At 35.6% G+C, this 15,171-nt stretch overlaps 3 protein-coding genes across 4 annotated transcripts in view; 2 read left to right on the top strand and 1 right to left on the bottom strand.

Annotated features, from left to right (window-relative positions):
* LOC108967321 (multidrug resistance protein 1A) overlaps positions 1 to 678 on the bottom strand; it is a 15,032-nt gene extending 14,354 nt beyond the window's left edge. The window contains exon 1 of the mRNA XM_018930643.1: positions 459 to 678. Coding sequence (XP_018786188.1) covers positions 459 to 565 — 107 coding nt within the window. The 5' untranslated portion in view covers positions 566 to 678. The remainder of the gene's footprint in view (positions 1 to 458) is intronic.
* Positions 679 to 6,209: 5,531 nt separating this feature from the next.
* On the top strand, positions 6,210 to 11,459 carry LOC108967281 (sterol O-acyltransferase 1). Of its 2 annotated transcripts, none has more exons than XM_018930586.1 (4): positions 6,210 to 6,632; positions 8,430 to 8,910; positions 8,968 to 9,116; positions 10,121 to 11,459. In XM_018930586.1, the coding sequence occupies exons 1-4, from the start codon at positions 6,542 to 6,544 to the stop codon at positions 11,173 to 11,175; spliced, it is 1,776 nt and encodes a 591-aa protein (XP_018786131.1). In that variant the 5' UTR covers positions 6,210 to 6,541; the 3' UTR covers positions 11,176 to 11,459. The 2 variants fall into 2 exon arrangements, with proteins under 2 accessions (XP_018786131.1, XP_018786132.1); XM_018930587.1 differs by lacking the exon at positions 6,210 to 6,632 and adding an exon at positions 7,569 to 7,698.
* Positions 11,460 to 12,288: 829 nt separating this feature from the next.
* LOC108967285 (WD and tetratricopeptide repeats protein 1) lies at positions 12,289 to 15,084 on the top strand. Its single transcript, XM_018930592.1, has 4 exons — positions 12,289 to 12,314; positions 12,380 to 12,552; positions 12,638 to 13,519; positions 13,580 to 15,084. The coding sequence occupies exons 3-4, from the start codon at positions 12,754 to 12,756 to the stop codon at positions 14,866 to 14,868; spliced, it is 2,055 nt and encodes a 684-aa protein (XP_018786137.1). The 5' UTR covers positions 12,289 to 12,314; positions 12,380 to 12,552; positions 12,638 to 12,753; the 3' UTR covers positions 14,869 to 15,084.
* The last annotated feature ends 87 nt before the right edge of the window (positions 15,085 to 15,171 follow it).

The following is a 15,171-nucleotide window of genomic DNA, read 5'->3' on the forward strand; positions in this document are numbered from 1 at the left end:
ACACTTGTTTAATTTAACGAAAGTTTAATAATTATTTGTATTTTTTTATAATATTGTTGTCGTTTAATTTTTTCTTTCTAACCACATGTACTTATGTATTTATTTATTTGTTTATTTATTTATTTATTTACAATACTTTTTATGCTTGCGTCCATGTGCACGCGCTTCCGTAAATGCTACAAATGCGAACTGATTTCGCAAGGTAACGATGATTTGCAAAATCCAAAAAAATTTTATCGATTCATATCTATACGTCTGCAACTACATACATGCATACATACATGTTTATGCATGCAAGTAACGGCTGATTTGCTTGACTCACACTTGTTCTTTCACAGTTGTACACACTACTAACCAACACACTCAAAACCGCTATCGCCTGACAGTGGCGAATATTTACGAATTGTTTGCGCCACACACACGAATTCGCTACTGAACTTCCACTGGATCAGACTTACAGTTTTGCTTTTGTATCTTTTCCATTTTCCGCTAAGGAGTCTCCAATTATGATATTGCTTTTGTAATAGGACTTTTCGTCCTTGCTTATACCGTTAGCAGACGACATAATGCGCAGACGTTATTGATCGTGCGTCGTTAATAGAGTTTTTGTTTGATTTCTACAAGGGCCACGTCTAAGACCTATCAAACGATTATACCGACTGAATTATTTTGACTGCCACCATGTGGTTAATATGCGAATATTTCTCCATTTAATCAGCACTTTCATATTCATAGATAAGTTATCATTCGAACGGACTAATGCATGTTGTGTACACACTGTTCAATCGGCTCAAATAATTGGTAGACAAACAATTTATTAGTTATAAAATGATCAATCGTTTTGACACGTACATATCTATGTATATTGTAGCAGTACACCAGTAGGTACAATGTATTTTTGTAACTGTGAAACAATAAGTTTGCAAATACCCAAATTGTCAGTATTTATTATTTCAATTGGCACTTTATATTTAGTAGTACATTTGTTATTACACTTGTTATAGAATTAAATTGACGTGTGACCATTTGGCCCAAATTTTGAGCCAGCGAAGTCGCTCTGTTGCGCCCAGAGGATCTAACTGTATATTTGGAAATGTGAAATAGCATACATACATAAGTTTGATCACCATACAATAATATAATATTTAAATATATTCAGCGTTATCGTGCACGAATCATCGTTATTGTATCACGAATTTCGCGTGAACGAAGACTTGTGTTCGAATTTTGATTAAACTATTGTGAACTTCGGCTATCTGTTACACATGTTTTTGTTTTGATTTTGCTGCAACTACATTTTAAATTGTTGACTTTAAACTTTGTTGATAAAATTTAATAGCTTACATAAAAATGAATAGCGTATATTTGGTGGAGGAAAACAATTCCTGCCAGCGGTTGGCTGAAAACAGAGCGTATCCAAAAAGGTGTGAGCAGGCAAATGGATGTTGGTTTATCACAATCCAGGTGTAGTGAAATCCTTGCTGAAGTGGATAAGTGTGGATAACGTTATCAACTAAAGAGGAGGTGCAGAAAATTTGTTTAAATTTTTACCAAAAATTTAATATCTCTGGCATCATTGGTTGCATCGATGGCACGAACGTTAAAATTATAGGTCCCAAAAGCATTATACTACTGTCGCTGTTAAATCCAAAATGGACTGTTCCAGAACAGAGAATGCATATTCTTTACACAGGCCTCAGGTTTTAAGAACGAAAGATTAAAACAGCTAGAAAGGACGATTCTTAAGATAATCCATCGGCAATGATTGTTTACCTTTTCCATTCTACAATGGATTTCAATGGTGGGACCATGCTGTTGAGGGAATCATGGGGGCTATTACTAGTTTCCGCCCGTTTTTACGCATTCTAAGCACTAGTTTCGTTATTTAAAAAAAAAAAACGCTCTCTAAAGTTTATTAGGAGAACTCAAACCCATAAATGTGGTGCAGCAATAAGAGTAACAAGTGCTTCCAGCGACGCAGCTGAAGTACTAGCTAGCATGCCGAACATAGACATTCAGGAAAAGTAATTTACTAGATTCTATGAGCTATTAGTGCCAATTAAAAAATTTACAAAAAGAGAGGAGAGAAAGATGAACATAATTACATGGCAGCATAATTACATGGCAGCAACGGTGGAAACCTCAACTGGACTGTGGAACCACAAACTTATGCCTGGCATCCATATATCGATAACTAGACAACATGTGGACCTGGATTTTCACCTGACTTTAAGCGGCCATGTAAGGGAGACCTCCACTCCGTTGGAAAGACTAGGTGAATAAAGACCTGGCTACACTTCGAATCTCCAATTGGATCCAAACAGCGAAAAAGAAGAACAAATAGAGCGCTGTTGTAAACTTGGCTATATAAGCGGTGTCTACGCCAGTAAAGAATAACAACAGCCTTTTGGCATCATGTTTTGCCCTAATTCATTAGGAAAGATAGTCAGTTATCTCGTCAAAAAATAAATTAAATGTTTACATCATACTTCAGCTCCTAAATCATTTGTCGTCATTAAGCCTATTAAACAGGAGTGCTAATCCGAAAATTCCGAAGTTCATTAGCTAATTAGCGTCACCCATTTATGGACAAATAAAATGTACTAAATTTTTCCTTTTCTTTGGTCCAATCAATTTCCCTAACACTTTTACGCTAAATAAATTTATAAAAGATAATTTATAAAAGATAATTTATAGCCCACTTATGGCATATTTCTAAACATACTTACAGGCGCAAGCTAAACAATTTCATTATTTTGGAGTCTAGAACAATGACATTCAATTTTGCAGGCAGATAATTTCACGCTTACACACCCTGTAGGAAAATTTACTGGTTTGTCATAAGAATGGTGAATTCGGAAATGAAATTTAATTTTACAGGCATGCAATTATTCCTGCTTACAGACTCTGTAGGAGTATAGGTTAATTTTTCATTATATTTGATCGAAGATTTGAAGTTTTATATGAATTTTGGTATTAAATTGCATGTTTAAATGTAATAAGGTTTCTAATTCCATAGCTACTTTCCTCAAACTCTGTTTAAAAAATTGGAAATTCGAAGATCATTTGAAAGTGGTTTCGAAGATAAAGATTTTTAATTATACTTTTTTATATCTTTTTTTAATTCCATTTTTTTTTTTACATTTTTATGTATTTTAAACCGTCTATGTTTTAAATAAAGAAACGGAAGCTAGCCCGGTTTCCAAGTTCAGCTGCAATTTTAGCGGAACCATCAGCCATCGGTTACGTCACAAACAGGGCTAACCCCTCCGTTGCTACATATTCATTATATAACGAATTATCTGTAAATATTTTATTTGCATATACACAAATATATATGTATATGTATGTGTATATTCATTCATTTTTATATTATTTATACACAGACAGACGTGTTTTATCGCTACAGCCACTACGCCTATGTATGTAAGTACATTTCTATGTAAGTACTCATGCAATAAAAAAACATTTATTTATTATCGGCGATTCAAGTGCATGTGTACTTAAAAGGTTGTACTGGGAAGCAACATACATACATATTTACAAATAGGAACGTGTGAAATTATACATACACCGTGACAAAATATCAAGGCGCTTTATTAAATATTAATAGATTAGTCAACATTGTATGGATTACTCATTAAATATTGAGTAGAGTGCTACTATCCACTTTCATATGTATGTATATCTACATGTTACCTGATGAGTTGGACACAGTTACCGAAATTAAAAAAGAAAAAAAAAACAAAGTTGAAAATTAAAACTTTGTTTTTTATTTTTATATGATATTGTAGCTGACTAACCAATATTTTGACCAAAAATTTCGAAAAATCAAAATTTGTAATGTTTTGTTAAAAAAATATTTTTATTGAATTTCAAAATCTCAAATCGTGTAAAAACTCTTACTTAAGGCAAAGTCACCTATCGTCACCTGAAATGCAAAATAACGTATCATCAAAAAATTCGAAATTGAGTGTCTTATTGATTACGCTTCACTACTTCAAATTACGTACATAAAATTACATATGTTCAACATTTTCAGGTTCTGAGCTCAGTTATAAACCAGTTTTAACCAATATTACATTTTTTTTCACTCGTGTTCCATTTTATTTCGTGCTTCATTCATGCGTCTGTTAATTTTCGAAAATGATGTTACGTTATTTTGCATTTCAGGTGACGATATGTACATTTTTAAACTATTTTCGGTTTTCCACACCACCTTCTATTTATTGCACAGTTCATATTGAAATTTAGCTAGATTACAAAAACTTGCATTCAAAAATTTTAAATTTTAAATATTTTAAACATTAAAATTCACATTCAAAAACGAGTACTAAATCAATAAATCGTTATTTATCATTTTTTTTATTTAAAAAATTAAATTTTTTTTTTGATTTTGAAAAATTTTAAATTTTTTTTGATTTTGAAAAATGCTTTCATTAAAACAAATATTTAAATTTACTTTTAAAACGATTATTAAGTCAAAACCCCGTTTTTTAATATTTCATGATTTTAAAAAAAATATATTTCAATTATTTTATGTTTCATCTTTCCTTTGATGAAAATCAGGGAACAAATATTTAAAATATTTTAAATTTTATAATCAAAAAAATAGTTTTATCAAAATTGACTTTCAATAACGTGTGAGTACGTTATTTATTATTTTCATTTTTCCGATTAATTGTTTGATTTTCAAAAAATGTAAAACTCCTTGCTTAACCCTAGAAACAAATTATTTTATATATTCTTTAATAAATTCTGTTTTTTTTCCAATTCATGCTCTTTTTATTGCAAAGAAGCGAGTAAGTATTGAAATTGTGCTAAAATTTTTTTTTTCAATAAAATATTTATTAATATGTTGACTTTCAAAAGCGAGTACTAAATCAAAAATTCATTATTTAATAATTCAATATTCAAGAATATATAAAATAATAATTCATTATTTAATAATTTTTGATTTGAAAAAATTTTGATTTTCAAAAAGTTTTTTTTAATTTTCAAAAATTGTAAACCCTAAAATACAGAATATTTCATTTTTTTAATACATTGCAATATTCTGTATTACCAGTAAAACTATTTTACTCAGTTATCTCTCGCTCGAAGTATTACTATGGCAGAAGTACATACATATGTTAGTATCCTTCAAAAGTTACAAAATTTTTGAAAATCCGTTAAATTTAAATTTTGAAAAACAAAAACTGAAAACATATATTATATAAGTGGAGCTTAATTTTGTTTCATAAAAAAATTTTTGTTTTTAAATTTATACCTAAATACACATACATATACTTATATTCATATGTATGTATATACAATAGCTTTTAATGCGGTTTCAATGTCCAGCCGTTTATGGTTTTGAAGTTTTTCATTGTTCCTCTTTAATTCGTTGAGTGGACATCTGCGATAAGAGCACAATCTGTCGCTGAAAACATATGGGTAAGAAGCTGGTGTGTGTGTATGTGCTTAGAACCATATCGACATGTTTTCCTCCGTCAATTTGCGCGCTCATATTCCCGGCTGAGCATGTGCTAATGTTAATCTTTTGAGTACTTTGCACTCTAGCTAAGGGGAGTTTATGGCGCGTCATACGAGGTTGGACTGCCAAACTATGAGAAAAGATTTTTTTCGCTACAAAGAGCTGCAAAAAATGTTTAGTGGGTCGTAGTTTTTATATCCCAAACACGATATATTAAGTTTGCCACGAAGTTAGAGAAGCATATAGTATATGTATTGATATGATCACATCCGTCCCTCTGTCTGGTCCCTCAAATTTTTCTTGTTTTTAATTAGCATTGAATCTTTATTGCTTTTTTCCATCTTTTGTTGGTACACCCTCGTATTGTTACTATTATTATTGTACTGACAGTTGGCTAATCGCTTAGGCGCCATAGCACCAAAAGAACTGAAACCACAAGCCAACAACATATACGCGTGTACTTGAAGAGAGCGGACACACAATCCAGTAGCGGGAAAACTGTGTACAAATAAACACCAACAACAAGGCGATAAGTGAATGTATTAAACAGCGATTACAATAATCTGTATGTATGTACATAACCTGTCTCTTATACACATCTAGATGTGTATAAGAGACAGACATATACGCGTGTACTTGAAGAGAGCGGACACACAATCCAGTAGCGGGAAAACTGTGTACAAATAAACACCAACAACAAGGCGATAAGTGAATGTATTAAACAGCGATTACAATAATCTGTATGTATGTACATAACAATGTACTAAATAATCATTGATCGCTATCGCCAGTCAATGGTGGGGTATAAAACCGAAACGCCTCTCTGCTGGCACATCAATACGCGCAGACGATCAACGCGACTTAAGCAAGGAAGCCAGTGCTAGCTCCCGACTCACAAACCGATTCGATCTAAATTGTCAACGGCATCAGAAGCCGCCGACGCCAAGAGCTTTTTATTTTACCTCAGAGTGTTGGTGGGTCTTCTCCGCTGATGCTCGCGCTTGTGTGTGTACGATTAGGGATCGCAAAATTGTTATAGAAAAAGAAGTGTGAGTAGGGATAAAAATGTCGGAACTGAAAGTAGAAAGTGCACAAACGCATAACCAAAGCCAAAGTCAAATTGGCGCACACGAAAATGCCGGGAAAATGCAAAAAGGTAAGAAGAGGCAACAGTATTTGATTAAAATAATGCAATATTCAAATAGAAACTGCGAATAACAATCCAAAAATAGCCAATAATAAGAAAATAATAAATTAAAAAAATAAAAATAAAAAAAAATATAAAAAAATAAACTGTAAACATAAGATCGCGATATAAACTTTGGAGTGCACATCACCCAAGTGAAATGTACTCAGAATAATTAAGTTTTATTGCCATTATTGACAATGTTGGTTCATAAAAAGTAAGCCATAAAGTATGTGGAATATTTACCATCGCAACGAGTAGTGCTCAACTTCTTACAACGACATTTCATAAATACAACAAATAAGTAAGAGTCGGCACTCATGTTTGCGTGTGAATAAGTGCGGAAATTCAGAAACACGCCTATATGCATATATATCATATGTTCGATCAAATGAGATGTGCATAAATTTATATGCGACAATGGGCGACCTCCTAAGAGTGTAGTGACATCCAAATTAAAGTGGCGAAAAGCGAAAATCACAAAAAAACTTACACGAACTGGAGTTGGAACGGTCGATTTGTATGGCGGCCATACACTATAGCGATCCCCGAACTAAACAATAGACTGTTTGGCAGTTGACCAAGATAAGAAAAGCAAGCAATGAATCTGACCAGTGCTTATGTGATTGCCGCGATGTGATGTGGTTTGACAGTCACAAGGTCGCTTGAAACGAAGCTGGCTGCCAGCGGCTCAATAAAAGAAAAGCAGACAGTGCTTAAGTGACTCTCGTCCCTCGATGTGATGTGATTTAAATGAAGACAGTTTCTTCGAAGATTGTATTACTTCTTTACACAATACAGCGTTTGTCCGGAAAGTAATAGGACTGAGCCGATTTAAAAAGTTTTACTAAACCAATCGTTATAATTCTTTAAAAACTTTCAAAATATGCACCTTCTGCGTCAATACAGTGCAGCCAACGCGATTTCCAATCACTGAAAGCATTTTCCGAAATGGCCTTGAGTACCGAAGAGCATGCTGCTTGGATCCTCTCTGTCATTTCAAAATGCTTGCCTTCCATCGGTCTTTTCGGGCAAGGTAACAAAAAAAGTCCGGTGGACCACATCTGGGCTATAGGGCGTTGGGCTGCCGGCCTTGTTTAGGTATCTGTTCACAAGAAAGGCGTCGTGCTGCAACTTTCAATCGGGTGCGTTGTCTTGTTGGACCCAATTGACCCTTCGTTTGAGTCTCTTGAGGATGTTTGTCCTGACTCTCCAGGTGCTCCGAGACAACTGACCAGCCGCTCGTTCGTTAGCTGGGAACGCTTTCTACCGAATACAGTCGGTACGCGCTCCGAAGTACAGTCGCGGCGGAAGAAAATCAGCCCTATTACTATGAGAAAGTTTTTCATACAAGTACTTGATTTCGATTGTTAGACTTGTATGGCAGCTATATGCTATTGTGATCCGATCTGAGAGACTAGTTCGCCTAGATACAAATACACGGCTGAGCTGAACATGGGTCTCCGACGTTTCCCTCTGGGTGTTACAAACTTCGTAGGAAACTTAATATACCCAAGGACTTAGGACTTCACAAACTCGCCTTCCCCACACATTAGTTCGAAAAGCCTTAGGCTAAATAAATTTAAGTTTTTTGCACCCCTGGCTTTGGAGCACCCTTTTGCACACTTGAATTATGAACTTTGGCATTTTATATTAGTATTTGGATATATAGCATAAGCGATATCCTTAAATACAGAACTATTTAAACCAAAATATACTATAAATATACTAAAAATAGTTAATTTTAACCCTAAAACTCTTTTGCAGTTACGACGCATAATAATAACAGCGCTCCGGAACTCGACTACCTCCGGGAACGTTTACAGCACTTGCAAGATAGTCTACTTAAAGATTTTAAAAAGTGTATAAACGAAGAAATCGAAAATATTGTGCAGGAGTTACGTCAACACGAACTCCAACTAAATGAATTCCGCGGCTTCGCTAAATCACAACACACGAACACCTGGAGCAATCGCATTGCAGTGACGGAAGACGCCCAAACGGCCAATGGCAATGTACCAACTGAAAAATCCAAAGAAATCAATGCCGAAAGTAGGGACAACAAATTAGCAGGCAAACACAAAAAGCAGCCCCGACCGCTGCCCGACAAAGTGTTCAAAATACGCGAATCGTATCTCACGGTGTTACTGGAGGTCGACCACATGCGCACCATTTATCACATATTCGTCGCAATATTGCTGATGCTACTCATACAAAGCATTTCGTATGATTATTTGGCCGAGGGAAGGTCAGTAATTTTGCGATTATTTTAAAAAGAAAATGAAAAAAAATTTTTTTTTTACAGAGTTTACTTCGGTTTGGGCACCTTTAAATCGTCTCTGGAGAAAATTGAATATGTTTTTGGCATTTGGTTATTGGAACATGTTGTCGTATTTCTGCTTTATTACGCCTTCAAAATGTGGACTAATGTGCGTGTCAAATTGGCTAGGCAACGTGAGTACAGTAGCAATAGCCACTTTCTATATCTGAGTATGAGTAGATTGATTGGCGGTCACCTCTCATTCCTCAAACTTAGTTTCAAATATCAAAATTCTTTATTCAAACTGTCTCGGTATAGTTCATACACCCAATTCTCTTCCACATGGATTCAACGAGAGTCGATTTAGTCGCGGATCCAATTTACAATCATTCTTCAGCTATACATTGTTAGGTAAATTTATTGCCACAAACCTAGGACATCAGGGAATCTTACAAGGAAAGGAAATCTCATAAATAGATCAGTGAGCCGAAAGGAATTACAAGCAGGCTTCAATCTCTAAGAGTTTTTTCTTATAACCTAGCGTGTGGACTCCTCTTCTTCTCCTTTACTGGCGTAGAAACCGCTTACGGGATTATAGCCGAGTTAACAAGAGCGCGCCAGTCGTTTCTTCTTTTCGCAAGGGGGCACCAATTGGAGATTCCAAGCGAAGCCAGGTTCTTCTCCACCTGGTCTTTCCAAAGGAGTGGACGTCTTTGTTTTTCCTCTGCTTCCTACGGCGGGTACTGCGTCGAATACTTTCAGAGCTGGAGTGATTTCATCCATATGGACGACATGTCGTCGTATATCTCATACAACTCATCGTTCCATCGAATGCCATATTCGACGTGACCAACTTTTCTCTCGAAAACTCGTAACGTCGCCTCAGATGTTGTCATCGATATTAATGAGTGACTTATAGAGTTTTGTTTTTCTCCTCCTCATCTCCTCACCCCTTACAAATATTGAAAAAACCCTTCCATTATTGAAGTAAAAATTGAAAGTGAAGAAATTTTGGTCTGACAAGGACTCTTTAGAAGTATAAAAATTAGCATCGGCTTATAAAGAATTCACTCTGAAGATTTTTTGCTATAATTATAAGTCAATGCCAAGATGGCAATTGGGATGGTATTCCCCTACAGAAACTCATTTCTTTCATATATAAAATTGAATGAAAACTTGTGTATTTTATACTTTTCAGCGGCGCTCCAAAGTTTCTGGTCGCATTCCTGCCTAATAACATACATTAGCTCACAGTTATTATTCGGTTATGTCGCCTCGGCACTTTGCCTTAAGCTGGATCTAACTTTTATAACCGCCTCCATTTTGCTGCTCGAGTCCACTAGACTGCTGATGAAAATGCATTCCTTTGTGCGCACAAATGCTGGACGCGTGCTCGCCGGCAAACTGAAAACAGATGCGTTATCAATTGATGTTGACGACTTATATGATGTACAGCAGTCAACACAAGCTATACGCCTGCCAAGCTTCAGTTCCTACTTATACTTTCTCTTCGCACCGACACTTATCTATCGCGATAGCTATCCGCGCACAACGCACATACGTTGGAAATTCGTTTTGGCGCGTTTCATGGAAGTGGTTGGAGTTGCATTTTTTTACAGTTATATATTTGAACGTTACATTAGAGTACAGTACGAAAATATTGGCCTTGAGGAATTGAGTCTACGCACTTTGGTCATTAAGTTACACAGCATGGTTATGCCCAACAATATCATCTTTTTATGCGGTTTCTACCTCATTCTACATTCTTGGTTGAATTTCACCTCGGAATTGTTACGCTTCGGCGATCGCATGTTCTATAAGGATTGGTGGACATCATCAACGTATGATGAATACTTCCGTAATTGGAATGTTGTGGTGCATGATTGGCTCTATGAGTATATCTATAAAGATTCTTACAATCACTTGTTTAAGGGCGCAAAGTTACCAGCAATGTTAATGGTATTCTATACGTCAGCGTTGGTGCACGAGCACATAATCGGATTTGCATTGCAACTCTTCTTCCCAGTGATGTTTTGTTTCTTTGGCGGATTTTCTATGGGTCTGCTATTTCTCTTCCGGAACGCCTCCAAGAGAGTTGGTAATTTCGTGGTATGGTTTTCACTGATCTTGGGCAATGGCTTATTATATTCCTTATATAGTATAGAATATTATGCGCAGAAAAATTGTCCAAGAGCTTATGAAAGTTGGACGGACTACTTTGTGCCCACAGTGTGGACTTGCTACAACAAATAATAGTACTACAAGTCGAACAAATTTTTGTATATTTGTATTGTACATATAGAGCTTTAGAGGTTATAGTGAAGGATATCAATAATTTTCTATCTAATTGATAAGATTTATGTATCTTTGTAAATATGTAAGTGCATAGATATTAAAAATATTGAAATGTCTTCAACAGACTTTTTCTAAAAGCTCTGTTGTGCTGTTTTTACTAAGAAACTTTGTAGATTTATCGTTACAATAGTCGTTATGTGTTTAAGAAATATAGCAATATGGAAATTATTGTGTAAAACATATATGCCAATTTTAAGTAATTTAAATATTAATAAAAATACAAATATATGTTTCCTAATAAAAAAAAAAGAAATTCTGTTTTAAACGTAATTTAGTTGTATTTCTCGGCATAGAGTTTCGTAAAAGGGTTACAAAAGGATAGATTGATCAACCAGGAGTCTGAATACAACAGCATCAGGTAACCAAACAAATTGGGCAGGCACTACTTTTCCCAAATTTAACCCAACACCTGGGTCTTATATAGCACACAATATATGTACATAGTCATGGAAACTACCTTCCATTTACAATATCCTTGCAGCGTTTAAATTGTTTAAGACTTTAGTCCTAGATCAACCTCTTCAGCCTTAACAGCTTATTTTATCATCAAATGATATATAGGATGCCATTTTTCGTCCATTCCCATCCTCCACGAACACCTCTTATTCAAAACAGCAGATGCTATATCTGCCTCGCTACATCCTAATCTTTCTCATAACTATATTACTTTTTTTGTAGAATATAATTTATAAAAAACCCTAAAGAAGACAAACTTCGCAGAGAGAATACGTAATTTTTGCAGCGACTGTGACGAAATGTCAAATAAGATTAAACGCAAGGTGTCACGGATTTCATACAATTATTTTTTTAATCATAAAATCGTTCTTTACGTATATTACACTATAAAATTTTTCAAAACAAAAAATACGACTTTATTCGAAAACAAAAAACGTACGCACACATTTTATCACATATTAAGTGTTTTCAAATACATACGATACCATATTTATCATTTCTAAGTTTAGCTGGCAACTACAGCAATAAAAGCCAAAATAAAACAAAAAGAACGTCGTACAGGAGATTTATTTTGTGTAAAGGTAAATTTAATTACAACTTTTCGCGTTGTATATCAAAATATAGAAAAAAATGATCTATACAACAGTTGGAAAAGACCAAAGCATTTCTATTGGTGTCTATCTTAAACAATTTGAATGAAGAGAAAGCAATTTGTGAATAAGTCTGCCGTGCTTTCAAAAGGTCGAACAACGGAGCAACTTGTAATTTGTGTTTCTTCGAAAAAAAGTCAAAGAATACGAATGTTACAACAACAATAAGGTAAATGAAACTTAAAAGTGATAACCAACTGTTGGCGATAACAGTATGATTTTAAAATTATTTAATATTTGTACTTGATTAATAGTAAATAAACATCATACTTATTAAACAACAACACTGAAAACAAGGGAACAGCTGGTAGGCACTTCGAACTGAATAACATAGTACAAAGCGTCGCAAAACAAGTGAGATTTTCAAATAATGTTTGGTTCGCGCTGGTCACGTTACCAGTACGATGTGGACGATTTACGACGCAGTAATGCCACAGCATTAATTCTGGAACGTCAATACGGAGATATGGATAGATATGTGCAGCGACGTTTGCAAGTATCATCCGCTTACATTGATCGACTCGAACAGGAGACTATCTTACGTGGTCATCAAGGTTGTGTAAATTGTCTTGAATGGAGCAGTAATGGGCGCATATTAGCGTCTGGTTCTGATGATTTTTGTGTGATGCTTTGGGATCCATTTCGTAAGCGTTGCCTACGTAGTATACCTACCAAACATTCCGGCAACATATTCTCTGTAAAGTTTTTACCACGACATAATGATGCACTCATTGCCACGGCAGCGGCAGATAGATCCATTTACGTGTTCGATGTGAATCGTCCAAATGATGCTATACTTAGTTGTACTTGTCATGTGGGGCGTGTTAAGCGGTTAGCCACAGCACCAGATTCGCCTTTTGTATTCTGGTCAGCTGGTGAAGAGGGTTCAGTTTTGCAGCTCGACACACGGGAACAACATCGTTGCAACACTGAAGGAAATCGTGTGCGTTTAGTAAATCTTGATACACATGTCAACACGCATGCTGAGGCCAAATGTCTGGCAATTAATCCGCGACGTACAGAACTTTTAGCAGTTGGTACGAATGATCCATATGCACGCTTATATGATAGACGCATGTTGCAACTAGTTTCATCGCTGGTTGGTGGAGGCAGTAATCTACTTGTAAACGGTGCCGGTGAGAGTCTAAATATTTTTAATAATACCATATTTATAATATAAAAATATTTTCTGTTAGATAACGGCAATGGCGTAATACCTAAAGATTGTGTCACATATTATTGTCCCGGACATATAAGTAAAGATAATTCTAAACTTATCGAGCACGACTCTCGTGCTATAACGTACCTTACTTTCAATGCGACCGGCACAGAGTTGCTGGTGAATATGGGTGGTGAGCATATATATCTCTACGACTTGATGAATGCCGAACAACCAGTGTTTTTGAACTTACCGGAGTACAAACCGCCACCAAGAACTTCAGAATCCGACATAGAAATGGCAGTTATGCAAGCAAGTTATAATTCCTCTTCTCCTAATGAAAGTGCTGCCGGAAATCAAGCTATTGATGAAAATAACCTCTTAACACAAAGTGCAATTAGTACCGTTGATGCTCCACAAACGACTAATCGACGAAAATTGCCCGAATACATTGAACGCTATAAGAAAATGGGAAACGATTTTCTTGAAAACGAAAAATACTTACGAGCAGTTGAAAAATATTCGGAAGCCATTGAAATGGCGCCCAACTGCCCTGTATTATATCTGAATCGAGCCACTGCTTATATGCGACGACTTTGGTTCGGTGATGTGTATGCAGCATTGCGGGATTGCCATCAGGCCCTGCGACTTGATCCTGCCTACATTAAGGCACACTTTCGTTTAGCACGCGCGCTGCTCGTGCTGGGCAGACCGCAGGAGGCAGACGAGTGCCTTAAAGAGCTAATCGCTCGCTTTCCCAGCTATGCGAATAATCATGGTATCATGATGCTACGTAAGGACATCAAAGAGAATCGCCAAATGTCACAATCACAACAGCAGCAACAACAACAACACCAGCTGCATGGCAGCGAACAACAACCCTATAACTGTTTAGAACTGTCCGATGCTGAATATCAATGGCGCAGCAAAGCAAAAGACTACAGCAAACGTTATGTGGGTCATTGCAATACAACAACTGACATCAAAGAAGCGAATTATTTCGGCCGCGATGGTGATTTTATTGTTGCTGGTTCGGATAACGAGAGTTTCTTCATTTGGGAGCGCAACACAAGCAAAATACGAGCAATCTACAAGGCTGACGTTTCGATTGTCAATTGTGTGCAACCGCATCCGGATATTTGTTTGCTAGCAACCAGCGGCATTGATCACGACATAAAAATATGGTCACCAATTGCACCGTCTCCTGATGAAAGACCGAATTTGGTTGAATATGTCGACAAGACGGTGGAGGATAACCAGCAAAAAATGAAAATGGACCCGTTTAATATGAACTCAGGCATGAATGCTTTCTGCCTTAATGGATAATGCGTGATAGTTATGATAAACCTATAGTGCTTGCAAATTTTAATGGGACAGCTCAACTAAATTGTCTATCTAACAGCTAAAACAAAATAAAATTTGGAAATAATCTAAAAAAAAAAAAAGGAATGAATAAAACTGTTAGCGGTAAATGTGGACTAGATTTTGTTTTGTGGACGACAATTTAGAAGTGTATGCATTAAAGAATAATTTTCGAAAAAATTTCTTCACTCACTTTTCTTGTTGTTTAAACATATATTAATAATTGTAAAGCTTTAAATTGCTCTATTTTTTTTTTTTTTTTGCCAT

Source organism: Bactrocera latifrons, unplaced genomic scaffold (genome assembly GCF_001853355.1).
Source record: "Bactrocera latifrons isolate USDA-ARS-PBARC rearing strain unplaced genomic scaffold, ASM185335v1 scaffold_182, whole genome shotgun sequence".
Lineage (NCBI taxonomy): Eukaryota > Metazoa > Arthropoda > Insecta > Diptera > Tephritidae > Bactrocera > Bactrocera latifrons.

Coding starts and splice junctions, on each gene's coding strand:
- LOC108967281 (XM_018930586.1), top strand. CDS start 6,542: ATGTCGGAACTGAAAGTAGAAAGTGCACAAACGCATAACCAAAGCCAA. Junction 6,633..8,429: donor TGCCGGGAAAATGCAAAAAG/GTAAGAAGAGGC, acceptor ACTCTTTTGCAG/TTACGACGCATAATAATAAC. Junction 8,911..8,967: donor GATTATTTGGCCGAGGGAAG/GTCAGTAATTTT, acceptor TTTTTTTTACAG/AGTTTACTTCGGTTTGGGCA.
- LOC108967285 (XM_018930592.1), top strand. CDS start 12,754: ATGTTTGGTTCGCGCTGGTCACGTTACCAGTACGATGTGGACGATTTA. Junction 13,520..13,579: donor TCTACTTGTAAACGGTGCCG/GTGAGAGTCTAA, acceptor ATTTTCTGTTAG/ATAACGGCAATGGCGTAATA.